The 19,131-nt window shown below is 36.9% G+C and overlaps 2 protein-coding genes across 4 annotated transcripts; one reads left to right on the top strand and one right to left on the bottom strand.

Moving 5' to 3' along the window:
* Positions 1 to 1,661: 1,661 nt before the first annotated feature.
* On the top strand, positions 1,662 to 2,432 carry LOC110883798. Its single transcript, XM_022131450.2, has 2 exons — positions 1,662 to 1,815; positions 1,905 to 2,432. The coding sequence occupies exons 1-2, from the start codon at positions 1,733 to 1,735 to the stop codon at positions 2,251 to 2,253; spliced, it is 432 nt and encodes a 143-aa protein (XP_021987142.1). The 5' UTR covers positions 1,662 to 1,732; the 3' UTR covers positions 2,254 to 2,432.
* Positions 2,433 to 4,435: 2,003 nt separating this feature from the next.
* LOC110883782 (succinate dehydrogenase assembly factor 1, mitochondrial) lies at positions 4,436 to 9,838 on the bottom strand. Of its 3 annotated transcripts, none has more exons than XM_035976149.1 (2): positions 9,706 to 9,838; positions 4,436 to 4,923 (listed from the first exon to the last, which is right to left on the bottom strand). In XM_035976149.1, the coding sequence occupies exon 2, from the start codon at positions 4,844 to 4,846 to the stop codon at positions 4,556 to 4,558; it is 291 nt and encodes a 96-aa protein (XP_035832042.1). In that variant the 5' UTR covers positions 4,847 to 4,923; positions 9,706 to 9,838; the 3' UTR covers positions 4,436 to 4,555. The 3 variants fall into 3 exon arrangements, with proteins under 3 accessions (XP_035832042.1, XP_021987126.1, XP_035832043.1); XM_022131434.2 differs by lacking the exon at positions 9,706 to 9,838 and adding an exon at positions 7,510 to 7,667; XM_035976150.1 differs by lacking the exon at positions 9,706 to 9,838 and adding an exon at positions 7,501 to 7,666.
* Between the last annotated feature and the right edge of the window lie 9,293 nt (positions 9,839 to 19,131).

The raw sequence follows: 19,131 nt of genomic DNA, 5'->3' as shown, positions 1-19,131 counted from the left end.
GGAATTATAAGCAAGTAAAGGTCGTATTTGGGTTTAGTTGGTTAGGTATTAAAAGTTATATAATTTAGGTAGTATTTTTTTTTTAAATAAGAGATACTAAAAAAAATTAAAATATAAATTGATAACATTTTTTACCTAAGGGGTGCGGACGAAAAATTCCAAGGGGTGCGGACGAAAAATTCCAAGGGGTGCGGACGGGATTTTCGACGGAATTTAGCACTAAATTTTTTTTCTCCGGGGGTGCGCCCGCCCACCTTCGGTTGGGCTTAGGTCCGCCCTTGTCTATAACTACATAATTATTTTTTTCCTTAGTAATTTTAATTTGAGTTAAATGCCATTGTAGTCCCTCTGGTTTTGGCTATTTTTTCCTTAGTAATTTTAATTTGAGTTAAATGCCATTGTAGTCCCTCTGGTTTTGGCTATTTTGTCCCTATGGGTATAAAAAGATTTCACCGTTGCCATTTTAATCTATTGGGTTAACTTCATTCATTTTTCTGTTAACGAAAAGGGCAATTCGGTCATTTTATATTTAATTCTGTCAACTAGAAGAGTAATTCAGCCATATAAAATGACCGAATTGCCTTTCTCGTTAACAAAAATAATGGATGAAGTTAACCTAGTGGACTAAAATGACAATGATGAAACCTTTTTGGACCCACAGGCGAAAAATAAAACCTTTAGACTAAACTGACAAAATGATTCAAACCACAGGGACTAAAATGGCATTTAACTCTTTTAATTTAGTATATCAATTTGCTCTTTCTAAACTATTGATAAGATCTTAAAGCAAGTTAATATTATTTACTAAAAATTGTTATTTTCAAACTAGCTACCTCCAAAATCAAAGTGGTCCATTTTATAAGGTAACGTACAAGCATGTAACCACTAGTCTCCATCCAAAAACGGTCAACAGTAGATAACCCTCGTCCTTCACGCCTTAATTGGAAAATACGAGTGTCCTAACTCCTAACACGACAACTATTCAAAAGTTTTGAGTTTTCAATCTTCATGTTAATGTTAATTTCACTTTCAATTTATTGGTTTATATCGTAAATCCATGGTTATGATTAATACTATTATCATCCATCACAATTTTTATAAAAAGTTAAATGTCATTTTAGTTTCTGTGGTTTGTGCCATTTTGTCAGTTTAGTTCAAAGGTTTCATTTTTAACCTGTGGGTCCAAAAAGGTTTCACAGTTGTCATTTTAGTCCACTGGGTTAACTTCATCCATTTTTTCTGTTAACGAGAAGGCCAATTCGGTTATTTTATATGGCTGAATTGCCCTTTTAGTTAACAGAATTACATACAAAATGACCAAATTAGCCTTCTCGTTAACAGAAAAAATGGATGAAGTTAACCCAGTGAACTAAAATGGCAACTGTGAAAACTTTTTGGAACCACAGGTTAAAAATGAAACCTTTGGACTAAACTTGCAAATTGGCCCAAACCACAGGGACTAAAATGGCATTTAACTCTTTGATAAAAATGTGTACGATCTCTTAAAATAGTTACACATTTATTTTTCCTAAAAGAAATGGTATAGTGACATGTGATAATTAGACTTGTGGGCCCAACCCACGTGGGCAAACCATAGTTTTGGGCCATAGTTGAGTACCTAACCAATCAATGTCTCCTTATAAAAAGAGTTGAATTAGCCCATCATCTCCCATATTTTTGGAATTTTGGGCAAAATTGCTAATTGTCCACACGGAAAAACAAAGAAAGAAAAATGGTGTTAACAACCACCTCATGTCTCCACCCTCGGCCACCAACTGCCACTCCCACCACCACTCAACCGCCACCGTCCGCCAGGTATGTCAAGTTGACCACCACATATGCATCGGTCGCCTTTGATCTAGTTAGTTTATATCCATGTGACATGTTTTAGTGTGATTGTGTAGACCAAAGAGGGAGATTTCTTGGAGGAAGCAATGTGTAGTTGGGATGGCATGTGTAATAATTGGTCTACAAATGGAGGGTATAGTAGGAAATAGCCATGATCTTGCGATCGCCATTGAGCCGAAAGCCACTATAGAGTCAAAGGTAAAGGGAAAGAGGTGGAGTAACAAAAGAATATGCCCGGCATGGCAATTGAATTCGTTAGAGACAATCGTGCCTGAAGATCTCCCACGACCATCATCCAAGCGGCGATGGGAGGCGGTTGGTAATCATTTAAGAGTTGCCCCGCCACATAAATCCTCCACCACCACCACCATCACCTTGGTGGCTGGTGATTGTTTCTCTTTGTAGATTCTAGATCACTTGGTAGATATCTATATACTTGTGGTTGTAAGCCTGTAAATATCATACAAGATACATATTTGTATCAAATACTTAGATTGGAACATTATTCAACACATTCTTAGTGACAAAATTGATCCCTTTTTTCTTCTTTCTTGATTAAAAATTCAAAAAGGGTTTGATGTTAATGTGATGAACTCAATAGATCATAGGTTGTAACGCGTGTAACATATATGTATTTAATGAAGTGTTTTATATGTACGCCAAAATGTCAAAATACGTTTGTTATTCGCATAAGTTTGTTGGATACCTTTCGAGTCGCTATAATCCTTTCGCTTCATAAATCATAACACATGTGACGCGAAAAATACACAAGCCCAACCTTTACCAAACAAGAACCTAACCTTTTATGAATTCAACTAGTAACAAATTTTTCGACAATAACCTTATTCATATGTATATTTTGTTCATTAGAAATACGAACTTAAATACATTTTGATGTTACGATAATATTTAGGTTCAGCTTCTATTCGATTCGGCTTTTTGACTAAATCAACAATAATAATTATTGATCAACAAGATTTTTTTCCAAAAAAAAATATCATGTGGTTGGTGAAGGAGAGTATTATTATCAAAGTTTTGTAGTACAAAGTTGTTTAACTTGTTGAAGTACAAGGAGTACAAGAGAGAAGCTTGACCAGCCAATCATGGTCCACCAAAGAGAGGTGGTTGTCTAATTGGTTACTCTTTTTACAAGATGTTGATGCTACTTTCGTTTTATTAGCCTACTCATGTTGATTAAAAAGAATCTAGATGGCGTACACACAATAATCGTTTTCTAAAATATACAAAACGAAAAACCAAATTGGTTTCTATATAACTAGGGCTGGAAACGAACCAAACAAACACGAACAAGTCCTTGTCCTTATTCATGAATTGTTCATGAACGTTTACCGAACGAGATTTTATGTTCGTGTTTGTTTGTTAAGGAAATGAACTTGTTCGTGTTCGTGTTCGTTTGTGTTTGTTTGTTAATTTTAGGCAACGAATGAAAACGAACGATGATGAACACAAATGAGCACAAACTAATGTTCATAAACACAAATGGTAAGAAACGAACACAAACAAACGTTCATGAACAAAATATGTAATACACTGACACTTATTAAATATTTTGTTTGTCGGAATTTTAAGTATTTAAAAAAATATAAAAACTAAAAACACTAATGAATTATCGAACACAAATGAACACGTTACCGAATGTTCACGAACATAAATGAACGAAAGCGCCCTCTGTTCATGTTTGTTCATTTAACTCAACTCAACGAACGAAATTTCTTGTTTGTGTTCGTTTATTTAATAAACGAACGAACACAAACGAACTTCCCGCCAAACGGGTTACGAACTGTATGCCGAACGTTTGTTTCGTTTGCAGCCCTATATATAACAAAAGGCGGTTGTTCGAAAATCGCAAAAATAGGGGTGTTAAATTGTGCGTCTGGTTAAAGTTTGTAGTGAACTGCTAACTACAGTTTTAGGAAACGATGATTCAAACCGGTTGGTGGTTGGGTTTAATGGGTTGACCTGGCTGGGCCGGTTTTGGCGACTTGACGGTTTAGTTTTGGCGGTTTATGGTTGGAACCGATTTTTTATTTTTGAAAATTGTTAGTTTGTATAAAAATGATACGGATGGTTAATGGGTATATAAATACATATATACAAAACTACACATTCAAAAATAAAAAAAATAAACTAAAAAATAAGCTAAAGATCAGGTTCGCGTTTACTCTAGCGGTTACACGTTCCAAACCGTCAGCAACGTGAACCAACAAACCGCAAGAAACGAACCGCATAAATCTCAAACCAGCTGACTTGCTTAGACGGATTATTTACAACTAAAAGTGCACTACTACTTAATCAAACCGAAAAAATCTCAAACCAGCTGACTTGCTTCAATTTGGACAGATTATTAACAATTAAAAGTCTAAACGTGCACTACTACTTAATCAAACCGAATAAATCTCAAACCAACAAGAAACAGTAAAGAAAAGCATATATTATTTTGTAACAAATCTTGAAATTATTGTACAAAAAAAAAAAAAAAAAAAAAAAAAAAAAAAAAAAAACAGAAATAACTTCATGTTTTGAATTAAAAAAAGTTACATATTTAACCCCAAATAAAACAGCTCAATAATCACAAGGGTACGCTTTCTCTAAACTTATTATAGGAGATAATCAAACCTCCATTAAACAACAGCCGAATATGATCAAACGTTAGACGAAATCATATAACCTAACAGAATCAACCAGATTATTGTTTTTGAGTATCAGAAATTTCTACATTTGATGAAGATAACCGAACAGAATCAACGGTTTTGAGTTGATCAAGTTGTTTCTTACCACGACGAAGCAAATACTCGATATGTAAGAAATTCTTGCGATCAATCGATTGCGCATTTCTACGAAACTCGGCTGATACGAGTGATTCAATGTGGACCCGGTTTTCAGGAGTTTTGGAACGCGCGGTTCTAAGAAATCCTCTGTATAATGAGAGAACTTGCTTTTGAATACCGGATAGCTTTTGTGCCCGCGATGCTCCCATCGCAATCTTATTTTCGGAGATATTCGCCTTCAGTTAGAGATTCTAGTATACTGTTTCTTAATCTCTTATTACTCGCCCTGCGTAACAATAAAAAAGGTATTTCATCATATAATGGTATGTAACAAAAATATAAATAAGATCAGTCTTGATATGCTTTTGACACATGGTTTATAAGCTAGATTATAATATAATATTTAGAGTTAAATGCCATTTTAGTCCCTGTGGTTTGGGCCATTTTGCCAGTTTAGTCCAAAGGTTACATTTTTAACCTGTGGGTCCAAAAATGTTTCACAGTTACCATTTTAGTCCACTGGGTTAACTTCATCCATTTTTTCTGTTAACGAGAAGGCCAATTCGGTCATTTTATATGGCTGAATTGCCCTTTTAGTTAACATAATTACATACAAAATGACTGAATTGGCCTTCTCGTTAACAGAAAAAATGGATGAAGTTAACCAAGTGGACTAAAATGGCAACTGTGAAACCTTTTTGGACCCACGGGTTAAAAATGAAACCTTTGGACTAAACTGGCAAAATGGCCCAAACCACAGGGACTAAAATGGCATTTAACTCTTTTTCTCATGTGGATCCAAAAAGGTTTCACCGTTGCCATTTTAGTCCACTGGGTTAACTTCATCCATTTTTTCTGTTAACTAGAAAGGCAATTCAGTCATTTTATATGTACTTCTGTTAACTAGAAACGCAATTCGGTCATATAAAATGACCGAATCGCCCTTCTCGTTAACAGAAATAATGCATGAAGTTAACTCAGTGGACTAAAATGGCAACAGTGAAACCTTTTTGGACCCACAAGAGAAAAATGAAACATTTGGACTAAACTGGCAAAATAACCCAAACCACAGGGACTAAAATGACATTTAACTCTAATATTTATAATAACCAATATATGAACTGCAAATTAAAATTAATATCCGTAACAAAAGGTAACATGGTGTAGCAACAAAGAATTAATGACATCCAGATGTTGCAATATACTTGCTTAGCTAAAATCTGGTTGAGTTATGGGTCAAAACGGGTTGGTTTAATTTCAAAGGGGTAGTTATTTCACTGAAAAATGTTAACAACATTACACTTCTAAGATCATGGAAATAGTCATTGATTTCCCTACATTTACCACATTATTTCTTTCAAAACAACTAATCGAAATATACAGATCAGGCATTCGTTAACCAGGTTCTTAGCCGACTTGTGTACCTTGCTTACAGAGCACAAGATGAAAAAGAAATTGTAATATGAAGGGATATGGTCCTAAATGTTACATGAACCAGATACGGATCCTTATCTGGTTCATGTGTGGTGGGTCGGATCTGTATTTGGTCAGATACGGATCCGACCCACCATACACAGCCCAAGCGGCATGTTCAGTTGAAACGGATTCGGGTCAAAGTGGGCAGATTTAAAAAAAAAAATTGTTATTTTGGTTTGGGTCAAAACAAGTTCGGGTTAGAACGGGTTCGGGTGAGAATGGGTCAATTTGGAAACGGATATATGCAGAAAAAAAAAAAGTTAAAAGAAAAATTAGAAATTTACTCCTAAATTTATATCAAGTGACAACTGCCATGATAAATTAAGAATCAAAACAACATCTGATCGATCCATTAATGATCCAACTTAAATGGATCATGATCCGATCCATGATCCAACATAATGGATCGTGATCCGATCCATATCCAAATAATTTTAAATGGATGGATCACTATCCGGATCGATCCATATAAAAATATAATAAAAATCTCCAAAAATAAAAAAAAAATCACAAAAATTAAAAAATAAAAAAAAATTAAAGGTTTTAAAAAATCAAAAAAAAAATTTAAAAACTCGTAGGCCCTTAAAGTTACTACAAAGATAATACTTTTTTGAGATTATTGGACTATGATCACTTATTGATATCAAGGAGCCTGATATTTATATAGTCTCACCTGATCACCTTTTTGATGTGATCTGCAATTCTTGTAATCAGTGATCAATCACAGTTAAAACACAATCAGTGAAATTTTGAGAAAAGAAAGTGATCTGGCTGTAAGTGGATGTCATTAGACATGAGTATTGCATACATGGCTTCATTATTTGTAGCTGGACCTTTGACTTGTTTGACCACCTACTAACCGACTTAACTACACTAGCTGACACTAGCTAACTCACTTAGCTACTACCCAAAATATACACATCACATTTTTCCATTCTCACATTTATGCAATTGTATTCTGCAGTAGTATTTTGCATCAGTATGTTTAATTTAAAATGCTAACCTAATCCACTTATATAATGCATTAATCAAATATAACCTTAGCTTTGATGAAACATAAAGAATACAGTTATTAATCACAGATGTAAACAATCTAAAAAGAACCCAATTCCATTACATATAAATCGTAAAAAAAAAAAAAAAAAAAAAAAAAAAAAAAAAAAAACTTTCTCACACAGACATAACATCGAACACCTTATCTACACTTTCTAATAATCTTTATCTACACCCAGATATCAGAAATTCACAGCACAAGTATAATAAAAAAAAGAAAAAAACAAATCAAAAGTGAGAAATCATCTTAAGACTGTTGAATAAGTCTAATAGCGATTACAAACAGAAACAAAACGAAACCTTAGAAACTGAAATTGAGAGATTTAGAGTTCACCTGGCGAACCTTTGCTTGATTTGTGTGTTTCAGTGAATGAGTTGAAGTTTAATCGTTGATGATTTGTGCGATTGAAGAAAGAGAGAGAGAATGTGTGATGAGAGAGAGTATGGTTCAAGTGGGATGGATCGAATGGGTAAACAAAATATTCTCTTAGACCATGTGTCTTAGAACATGTGTGTAGTGGTTAAACAAAATAATGCCCCCTCTATAGGGCATTATTCGACACGTGGCAGTCCAGTAAGCATGGGGCGTTATTACGAAAGTGACGTGGTGGGAATAATGCCCAAATAATGCCCCTTCCAATCATTAAAAAGGATTAAAAAAAAAAGAAACTTACACTTGGACCACTCCCATTGGCCAGTCAAAGAGGGGTGTTCAGGATTCGTTTCGAATTCGAAAAATTCGAAATTCGTTTAAATTCGATTCGATTATCAAGAATTCATTTCGATTATAAGAATTCGAATTCGATTCAATTCGAGTCAAGTTAATCGAATACAAATCGAATACGAATTTATAATTTCAAATTCGATTCGATTCGAAATTCGAATAAGAATTATACATTTTTATTTATTATTTTTATATAATAAATATATAACTATTATTAAGCTATACTATAAATTATTTTCTAAATTTTTTTCCAAGTATTAAAATTACCTATTACCAAACCCATTACATGACCCATAAGTAAAACCTAATTAACAAATCTATCAATAGATTTCTAAACATAAAAATATTAACTTATAATGTGGAGTGATTATTCCCGGCTTCTCGTTTTGAATTTTAGACTTGTGATACTTTGTTTGAAACTTTTTAATGTGATATCGTGTTTTATGGCTGCTTTAAAATTTATGTTTCATTTTTATAGTTTTTTACATGTATTAAAGAATCTGAATTAAATCGAATTTATTCGAATTCGAAATTTTAATCGAATACGAATCGAATACGAATTGGGTTTTTTTATTCGAATACGAATTCGATTCGAATTCGATAAGTTTTAATCGAATTCGAATCGAATACGAATTCAAGGAAAAATAAAAAATATTCGAACAATTCGATTCGAATAATTCGAAAATTCGATATTCGATTCGATGAACACCCCTAAGTCAAACATGTCATACTCATGCAATTGTGTTGTTGAGCGGTTTAAATAAAACGCTGGTTAACATTTTTTTCAAAAAAAATTCCAAATAACGCCCTATGTAATGGTAGGGGAGGCGTTTTTGGGCGTTTTTTTTTTTTTTTGAAATTAAAAAAAAAAAAGCCCCACTACACATGGTCTTAGTAACGGATCGATCTGGATGGATTATGGATCGATCCATATAATTAATTAGATAAAAGGATCGATCCATTGGACTAATTAATGGATTAGTGGATATTTTTTATGATCCAATGAGTGATTTAAATGGATTGGATAAAAGGATCGATCCATAGCTCGTTTGAGTTTGAGATCTGAAAGATTTTGATACAGTTTCTTCATCTTCAAGTACGCTAGCTTGCTAATTAAGTTGTGAATAACTTGACTTCGTTATCAAATTGTTCTTGAAAATTTGTACACAGGTGACTGTAACACTATTTTAAGAGCACATATATGCCCAAACGTAGATACATATAGAGGTATTCTTCGGGTTATTTTTTCGGGTTTCGGGTTTTTGGCCAGGCCTAAGTAGCATTGAGTTATGGGTCAAAACGGGTAGTTGTTTTACGAACCAACCCATATGGGTTTCGGATCGGGAAGGCTACTAACAAATTTTAACAGCATTACAGTTCTAAAATCATGCTTATGGTCACTAAATTCCCCTAAAATTACCTCACTATTTCCATCAAAACAGCTAAATAAAACACAAATTAGTCTTTCTTTAACCTAATTTCACACAAGACTTCGATTCATAGCCGATTTGTGTACCTAGTTCCCCATTATCATTTCACTATGTGAAGAATCTCGATTATTGCTTACAGAAACAACATGAAACATGATCAAGAAATATATATAACCATCACTCACAAAACTACAATCCAAATCAAACACACATTAATTTCAAGAAATAACTGCAGGAAATAACCATATATACAAGTAAACATAAACACTTTCTTATTCATGTTTCACGCAAAAGAAATGAAATTGAGGTTAATCATATGCAAAATCAAAAGAAAAATAGGATCTTTAAAGTCAATTAGGTAATGAAAGATAGAGAAAAACTGAACCTTGAGATGAATTAGAGCAAATCGTGAGAGGATTGATCAGGTTTCCACTTGTTCGTTTGATTTGCAGCTTCTGAATGTAAGAGAAAACAAAACTGCTTTGGTTGGAGCAAAAGATGGCCACGACGGCGGTTGTTGAATTGGGTTGGGTTGGGTTGGGTTAATGTAGTTGGGCTAAGTTATGGGCCCATTTAGTATCACATTTGCCTTTGTATGCACATGTTAGTTTAGAGGATACTAGGTTATAACCCTGTGTACGGGTTAAATAAATAAGTTTTATATACTAAATAATAAAACAATATATCTTTAAAAACCTTCTTTATTGCACAAGTTGAACAAATATAATGTTATATATTAAATAATAAAAAGTAGAACAATATCGTACAGGTTGAATAAATGTAATTTTATATACAAAATAAAAAAAGTTATATCTTTAAAACCACGTGTATTACACGAGTTGAATAAATGTAATATTGTTTACCAAATAATAAAATAATACATCTTTAAAAAAAACCCCATTTATTACACGGGTTAAATAATGTAATTTTATAAACCAAATAATAAAAAATTACATCTTTAAAATTTTGCGTATTATACGGTTTGAATAAATGTAATTTTCTGTAATAAATAATAAAATATATATATCCTTAAAAAACCTCGTGTATTGTACGAATCGAATAAATCTAATTTTATACATCAAATAATAAAATTACGATTCTGAGCCCTTGGTTATATCACTTTTACCCTTTTAGCCCAAAAAAGAATTTTTTGAACATCTAAGCCAAAAACGTCTTTTTTTCTAACCTTTTTGGCCCCTAACAGTTAATGGATTTTTTGGGCAAAAAGAGTAAAAGTGATATAACTACAGGGGCCAAAATCGTAATTTTCTCTTAATGGATTTTTTAACATCGTAATTTTTCAAATGGTTTAGAACCATATACAAACCCTATCTCCTTCGATTGGTCTCACTTTTTTGTCTCTTTTGTAGGGTTGTCTAAAAAGCTCGCGGCTCGCGGCTCACTCAAAGCTCGCTCAGATTTAGCTCGAAAAAAGCTCGCTCGATATGGCTCGGTTTGAAAGTGAGCCGAGCCGGCTCGGCTCGGTTAGAAAGTAAGCCTAGCTGGGCTCGGCTCGTGACGAGCCAAATTGGCTCGGTTTGGCTCGCTTGTAGCTCGGCTCGGCTTAGCTCGAATTATTTTACTTATAATATATTTTATTTTTATATTAAAATAATATATTACAAAAAGTGATTATTATTTACATGTATTTAGGCTTGTAGTTTGATATCTATGACATATTTAAAAATTGATTGTCGTGCTAATAAACAAATATTGTATTTACTTGAAATATAAAACTTATTTTGCATTGTTGAACATGATTTTGGCTTGTAATGTATTAGGTTGAACTTATTTTTAATATGTTCTTTTGAAGTATTGAATAATATTTTAGAATACTGAATTTTGAGAGCTACGTATTAACTTTTAGTTTTAAAATCGAGCCAAACTAGGCCGAGCCGAGCCAGCTCGGTTTAAAACCAAGCCGAGTACGAGCTTAGATTTCAGATCAGTTTCAAATCCGAGCTGAACTGAGCAGCTCTGTTTATAATCGAGCCGAGCCCGAGCTTGGCCTAGCTCGGCTTGGCTCATGAACAGCCATACTATCTTGTCGCCGGCATGCGAAGAATGAAGGTCGAAAATAGAGGTGGAGGATAGTAGCGGGTTTTGTAAACGAGGAAGAAACCAAGTGAGTGATAACGGTGGAAGTCGATTCGTACAGATGTGCCTAGATCTCTTAAACAACACATCATAAGAAGCAACGTTGAAAACCAATATGAAAACATGTATGTTTCTAGTTGTTTCAGGCCTTTCATTATACCAACTACCCCTTGTTAGTGCATACATCTGTCGACTTCGTCTTGTATCGAGTCTTAGATTTGATTGTATAGATCAGGGCACGTTATTCGAGAAAATAGGAAAGTTTAGAATGTTTTAAGGTGATTCCGCTCGAAATGGTGTCTGACCATTTCAAGCGAAATTACAAGTTATTGATTCCGCTCGAATAGTAGTTTGTTGATTTCGCTCGAACGAGGTTCCGCTTGGGCATGTCCAAGCGGAATCAGAACACTATATATAGTTGGACTGGAGCGAAATCACGTAGAACTTTTGTCGAATTCCATACCGAGGTGCTGCCGATGTGAGGACTGACTGTATTCGTTGTCAAATCAATACAATCAGTGTTTAAAGTGTATTGCAAGCTGTATCTAGGTCTATTACTTGTTTTCCGCACCTGAAATAGACCAGAACCTCTCTGAACGACTCATTCGGGTCAATCGCACGATCCTACAATTGGTATCAGAGCTCAGGAGGAGGAGTTCTGCAGATTACAACTTTATTTCATCGAGATTTCTTACTTCTACACCTTCTTTCTTCATCAGAACAAGATTTACCGGTCAAAATCGAACCAATTTTTCACAGACAGTATAAAATCGGACATTAACAAACCCTTGAAAGTTTCACAGCTAAAATCGACTTAAAAATGGACAAAATGGACTTCCGAAGTGATCCCGCTCGAATGGACCACTTGTGATTTCACTCGAGATCCTGTTTCTGGTTGGTTAATTCCGCTCGAAACAACTTGTTTCCGCTCAAAAAGTTAATTCCGCTCGAGAATACCTGCTGATTCCGCTCCAGGGCACTGTGTTTGAGATTCCGCTCCAAATTGTTTGTTGATTTCGCTCTAGTGTACCAAAGTTCAGATTTCGCTCGAGAAGTTTTTGTTAATTCTGCTCCAGAGGAGTTACTTTAAGATTTCGCTTGAAAGATAACTTTGCTATTCCGCTCGAAAACAACTGTTTTTAATACACGTGCTATTAAAAATGGAAAACGAGGTCTACAACGCGTTCGCTTCATCCCCGACTACTCCGGCTTCCATTGCTCAGAACATGAACTTGGAAAACGAGACCGGAACATTACAAAAGCCCCCGAAACTGATGAGTATCGAAGAGTACTACGGGTGGAAAGACAGATTCGAAAATTGGGTCCAGGCAAATCATCTAAGATCATGGGAGTGTATTCTGAAGAAATATGTGTTACCACGCACAGATTTGCAGGTTATAAAAGAGCTATCAGAGTTTACTGATCAAGAACGGGAAATGTACAAAGCCGAGAAGATGATGATCAGTCTGCTTCAACAAGCCATCAAAGAAGACATCTTCATACTACTTCTGTCACACCCCGATTTCCACGTGTAACACCGGTGGGCCCGGTGGGGGATTACCGTGACGTAGTTGGCAACAATATAGTCAAACCACACAATATATAAATGCACAGCAGAAGCATAAAGATAAATATATTTCAACTATTGAACGTAATATCCAAGTATCACAATCGTCGAAATATAATCCACAGGGGATCAAAATAAGATAGAAAAATAATTGTTCAACAGATATTGGCATCCGAAGCTTGCGAGACTCTAACGATGCTAAGGAGTGGCCAGCCTATTACGTGTAGAACCTGCATTAATCTTTTTGGGGAAAATACGTCAGTTTACACTGGTAAATATATTCAACCGACACTTTTGTAAAATGTTTAATAAAATTGATTTGAATGCACATGGCACAAACTCTTTATAACTTGGGATTATTCATAATCAAATCTTGTAAAAGAATTACATGTTCACTATGCGTTCGGTCGCCCGGGTCGTGCCGGGTTTAAGGTTAATAGACACGCCATAAAGCATAAAGCCGTGGCGGGAAAACCAACGGTTATACCTTTAATAATATAGACACATTGTCGGGTGTACGCCTACAACCGCGTGTCGAGGTCGTGGCCATTTCGTAAAATGATGCCAAGGATATCCGGGACATGGTCACTAAGCTCCCAAAGGCGTAAAGCCAACAAAACCAATTTTTAAACGGGTCACATTGAAATCACCCGACTACTAATGAGTTGGGGTCAATTGCCCGACCAAGCGGTATTTTAAATACCGTAACCCAAGCCCGTATAACGGAAAATAAGTTAAAAGTATTTACCTGAGCAAGTAATATCCTTAATAAACAAATGCAAGTTTCTTTTACTGGTCTCCTATTCTGGAACGAAGGTTTAAACAACCTATTAGAATCCTAACGGGTCTTTAATTTAGCCTTAGCTTAGACCGGTCAGTTTCAAAGGATATATACGGTTTAGTCGCGTGAAAGGTGAAAACCAGGAATGGAATGTGGTTTGGACCCAACAAGTTTGAAGACTTGTTTTATATGGGTATAACAACCACACTCTGGATTTTGAAGTGAAAACGATAAGGTTTGACCCGTTTCGGCTAGTTTATGTAAACTAGTTACATAAACCGAACCGTGCGTGCAAAAGGCGTAACGGGTAACCGTAAGAGTCCTACACAGGTTTCCTAAGTTAATATGCTCTAAAGAGGTTGTGGTATCAGCAGGATACCTTCCATAATGCCCGTAACGAGTTTAAATCCAATAAATGCCCCGTAGGGGTATTTCGGTCACTTTGAGGTTTCTGAGTTCTCCAGGAAATCTGAGTTTTCCAAACAGTTTATAAAGTCCAAAATACTCTATTTATTATTTAAAATCAGTAGAAACTGGAATCGGGTCAAAATACCTTGTAGAACTCAAGTTATGTCCAAAAAGGGCATATTCGGTATTTACCGAACCGATGCCATAACCGCAGATTATGAGCAGGTTAAAAATAATTAAAAATCTTTAAAAATCCCAAAATATTATTTTACATCAGTGTGTAAAAGGTTTGGTGTCGAAATTTGGGTTTAGATAGGCTTTATGCTAAATGCGCCGTTTAATTACTAAAGTTTCCGTAATTGCGCTATTTAGCATAACTCCTATTCTAGACCTCGGATTGACATGAAATTTTAGGGACATGCTTAGAGATCAGCAACTAAGGTTATTGTCCTTTCACATGTCCAAAATTCTCATTTTAAAGTAAAAAGGGCGTTACGGTCAACTTTTAAGCTTTTAACGGAAATGTGCTAAAGACTCGAACAACCCACGAACCGGTCATAGAGGGTTATACCATCATGTAACCCGGTCCTAAGAGAGTCCTAAGGCATATCTAACTCATACCATAACGGGTCAGAACTGAAGTCAAAGCAAAAGTCAAAGCTTTGCGACTTTTGGTTCCGAACCGGGTTAAAACAGTAAATGGTCAGATCAAACAAGCTTAGACTAGTTAATATACTTATTATCATGTTATATGAGTGTTAAAACAGGTTACACGCTATCTACATTACTGATTATGCATAAAATCGCAAAATAGCATTCTGTTGACTTTTTCCAAGCAAGTTTGACTCGACGTTCGGACTAGTTAGAGTGGTAATCAGAGGGTGCCCTTTTAGGGGTTTAAAGCCCACATGATTACCAACATATAACTACCTTTGATTCGACAAACCACTGGACCATTTGTGATTTATCGTAAAGTCAATCGTTAATTATGACGGATTGACTTTCAAGCTATAACTATGTAAAAACTAAACCACGAAGGGTTAGGCATACTTACAGAAGCTTGGTACACGACCAGAGATGTTAGAAGAGTGCTCTTGTGCTCCAGAGGTGATCAAGAAAGCAGGTTTGAGGTGTGTTTACTAAGTGCACAACTCATGGCCTTTTATAGTGAAAATGGAAGCACAAGATCATCACAACTAAGGCTACAAGGGTTCCTTGATCATCAACATGTGTCCCTGGGTGCTAGGGGTCGTTTAGGGGGCGCCCATGCTCTCATAATGGCATTCTAAGGCGGTTAAAATAGCAAACAGTGAACCTGTCCCCGTATTCTGCATCTGGCGGTCTGACGCGGCCCGCGTTAAGGATCAGGCTACCTTTACGCGGGTCGCCTGAATCCTCATGTCAGGAACCGGAGCTGCACTGCCCGCACGGCCCGCGTAAGCTTCTTGGTTTCTTCGACGCGGCCCACCTGAGGCCTGTATTTCAAGATTTTCAAATCTTTTGTAATTATTGCCTTGGCCTTTCGGTTTCGAAAGGGTAACTTTGCGTTTTGGGCCTCGTTTATTTACGATTAAGGGCCCCGTGACCTTTACCCGCGCCGTTTAGTCCCCGGTTAGTTTAATTACTATTCGAAAAGCCTTAACTTTCATTGTTGACGCTTCTAACCCCTCGCATACGAAATTGATCATAACTTTCTCGTTATGAAACGGAACTTCGCGAAAATATCGTATATTCTAGTGAGCGTAATTTACTGTTACAAAGTCTCGGGTTTGTCAAAGGGTCACTCAGAGGTAAAAATTAAACATGTTGGCACCTTTGACCCCTGTAGTTTGTAATCCCTCACTTTCTTCCACCTTTTGTTCCATACGGTCCATGATTCATTCGTTTGAAGGTACGAGCATCATTTAGGGTTACTGTATAGTATATTTATCCCTCGTTGACATTTTTAACCCTCGAATTTACATACTTTCTAGGTTTGTCAACTTTAGTCCTTTATTTAGTATTTAATACCACGTGTAAACCTAAGACACGTGTCAATACATCATTGGACGCAAAATTTCGAGGTGTTACATCCTCACCCCCTTAAAAGAAATCTCGACCTCGAGATTTATTGGAATAGTTGAGGGTACTTCTCCTTCATCGTGGACTCTACCTCCCACGTGTACTCGGGACCTCTACGGGCATCCCATTTTACCTTCACAATCGGTATATACTTCCTGCGAAGTTTCTTAACCTGTCGATCCTCGATCGACACAGGTTTCTCAACGAACTTTAAGCTCTCGTCGATATGTACATCTGTATGCGGTATAACCAGTGATTCATCGGCGAAACACTTCTTTAAGTTACAGATGTGGAACACATTGTGGATACCATTGAGCTCTTCCGGTAAGTTTAATTTGTAGGCAACCGATCCGACACGTTCGATTACCTCGAAAGGTCCAATATATCTCGGACTTAGCTTGCCTTTCTTATCGAATCGCATCACCCCCTTCCAGGGTGATACTTTAAGCAAAACCTTGTCGCCTACTTCGAAATTGAAAGGCTTACGCTTCAAATCTGCGTAGCTCTTCTGCCTATCTCGGGCAGCTTTCAATCGATCGCGAATTTGGACAATCTTGTCCGTTGTTTCAAATATTATATCAGGTCCTGTCATCTGGACATCTCCAACTTCTGCCCAACAAACGGGCGTTCTACATTTTCTACCATATAGGGCTTCAAAAGGTGCAGCCTTAATGCTGGTATGGTAGCTGTTGTTGTAGGAGAATTCGACCAATGGTAGGTGGTTATCCCAACTACCACCTAAGTCGATCGCACATGCTCGAAGCATGTCTTCCAACATTTGGATTGTACGCTCACTCTATCCATCTGTCTGAGGGTGGTAAGCCGTACTGAAATTCAAACGTGTACCCAAAGATTGCTGGAAGCTTTTCCAAAAGTGTGACGTGTACCTGGTATCTCTATCAGAGATAATAGACACAGGCACGCCATGAAGGGCTACAATCTTGTCTACAAACAACTGGGCTAATATATCGGAGCTATGAGTCTCCTTTATGGGTAGGAAATGTGCTGACTTAGTCAGTCTATCAACTATTACCCATATTGTATCGTTTCCCTTCTTTGTCTTTGGCAACTTGGTGATGAAATCCATCGTCACCATTTCCCATTTCCACTCGGGAAGTTCAGGCTGTTGTAGCAAGCCTGACGGTTTTTTATGTTCAGCCTTTACTTGCGCACACGTCAAGCACTTTGCTACATAGGTGGCTATAGACTTCTTCAAGCCTATCCACCAGAAATTTGCCTTCAGGTCCTGGTACATCTTATCAGCACCAGGATGAACGAAATATCGGGAACTGTGGGCTTCCTGGAGGATAACGTCACGAAGACCTCCATAAACAGGAACCCATATCCTTCCATTCAATCTCAGAATTCCGTCTTTGCCATAGGATAACTGCTCTTCAGTTACCCCTAGCTTTTCGTTTGGATAGTTAGCTTCTAACACAGCTCCTTTCTGTGCAGCTAATAATCGTCCATTGAGACCGTTTTTGATTCCAATGCTCTTGGCATTGATCCTTATTGGTTTCACTCTTTCTTTCCTGCTCAAGGCATCTGCGACTACATTGGCCTTGCCCGGATGGTATCTTATTTCACAGTCATAGTCGTTCAGAGTTTCCATCCAGCGTCGCTGCCTCATATTCAAATCTTTCTGATTGAACAGGTGCTGGAGGCTTTTGTGATCAGAATAGATCACAAATTTAATGCCATATAAGTAGTGTCTCCAGAGCTTTAGTGCAAATACAACGACACCCAACTCCAAGTCGTGGGTGGTGTAATTCTTCTCATGCACCTTTAATTGTCGTGATGCATAGGCAATCACCTTGCCCCTCTGCATAAGCACACAACCCATACCGGTGTGCGATGCATCACAATACACAACAAATTCTTCCATTCTGTCTGGCAATGTCAACACTAGAGCATTGCTCAGCTTTTGTTTGAGGATGTCAAAAGCTTCTTGCTGCTTAGGGCCCCAATTAAACTTTATACTCTTCCTAGTCAAGGAAGTTAGGGGTGCAGCAATTCTTGAAAAGTTTTCGATGAAGCGTCTGTAGTATCCTGCTAGACCTAGGAAACTGCGAATCTCCGTAGGTGTCTTTGGCTCCTGCCAGTTCATGACGGCTTCAACTTTGGCGGGATCCACTTGGACACCACGCTCACTGACTACATGCCCAAGGAACTGGACTTTTCGTAGCCAAAATTCACATTTAGAGAATTTGGCATAAAGCTTTTCTTGATGGAGTAATTTAAGAATACATCGAAGATGATTCTCGTGGTCAGCTTGACTTTTGGAGTAAATGAGGATGTCATCGATGAAGACAATGACAAATTTATCCAAATAAGGCTTGCAAACGCGATTCATGAGATCCATGAATGCGGCAGGTGCATTAGTGAGCCCGAAAGGCATCACTAGGAACTCGAAATGACCATAACGAGTCCTAAATGCAGTTTTATGCACGTCTTCGTCCTTGACCTTCAATTGATGGTAGCCTGACTGTAGGTCAATCTTGGAGAAATAGCTTGCTCCTTGCAACTGATCGAATAAATCGTCGATCTTAGGCAAAGGATACCTATTCTTGATTGTAACTTTATTCAGCTCACGGTAATCGATGCATAGGCGCATCGAACCATCTTTCTTCTTGACGAACAGGATTGGTGCTCCCCAAGGAGATGAACTTGGTCTCACAAAACCCTTGGCCAGCAGATCATCTAGCTGCTTCCTCTATTCTTTCATTTCCGTGGGTGCCAATCTATAAGGTGCTCTCGCAATAGGTGCGGCTCCTGGAATGATGTCGATACTGAATTCCACTTGTCTGTCTGGTGGCAAACCAGGCAGTTCTTCTAGGAAAACTTCAGGATAGTCAGAGATGACTGGAATGTCTTCAATTCTGGGTTTCTCCTCACCG

Source organism: Helianthus annuus, chromosome 1 (assembly GCF_002127325.2).
Source record: "Helianthus annuus cultivar XRQ/B chromosome 1, HanXRQr2.0-SUNRISE, whole genome shotgun sequence".
In the NCBI taxonomy this organism is placed as follows: domain Eukaryota; kingdom Viridiplantae; phylum Streptophyta; class Magnoliopsida; order Asterales; family Asteraceae; genus Helianthus; species Helianthus annuus.
The sequence above is the reverse complement of the archived record's forward strand: the minus strand, read 5'-3'. Positions and strand labels throughout refer to the sequence as shown.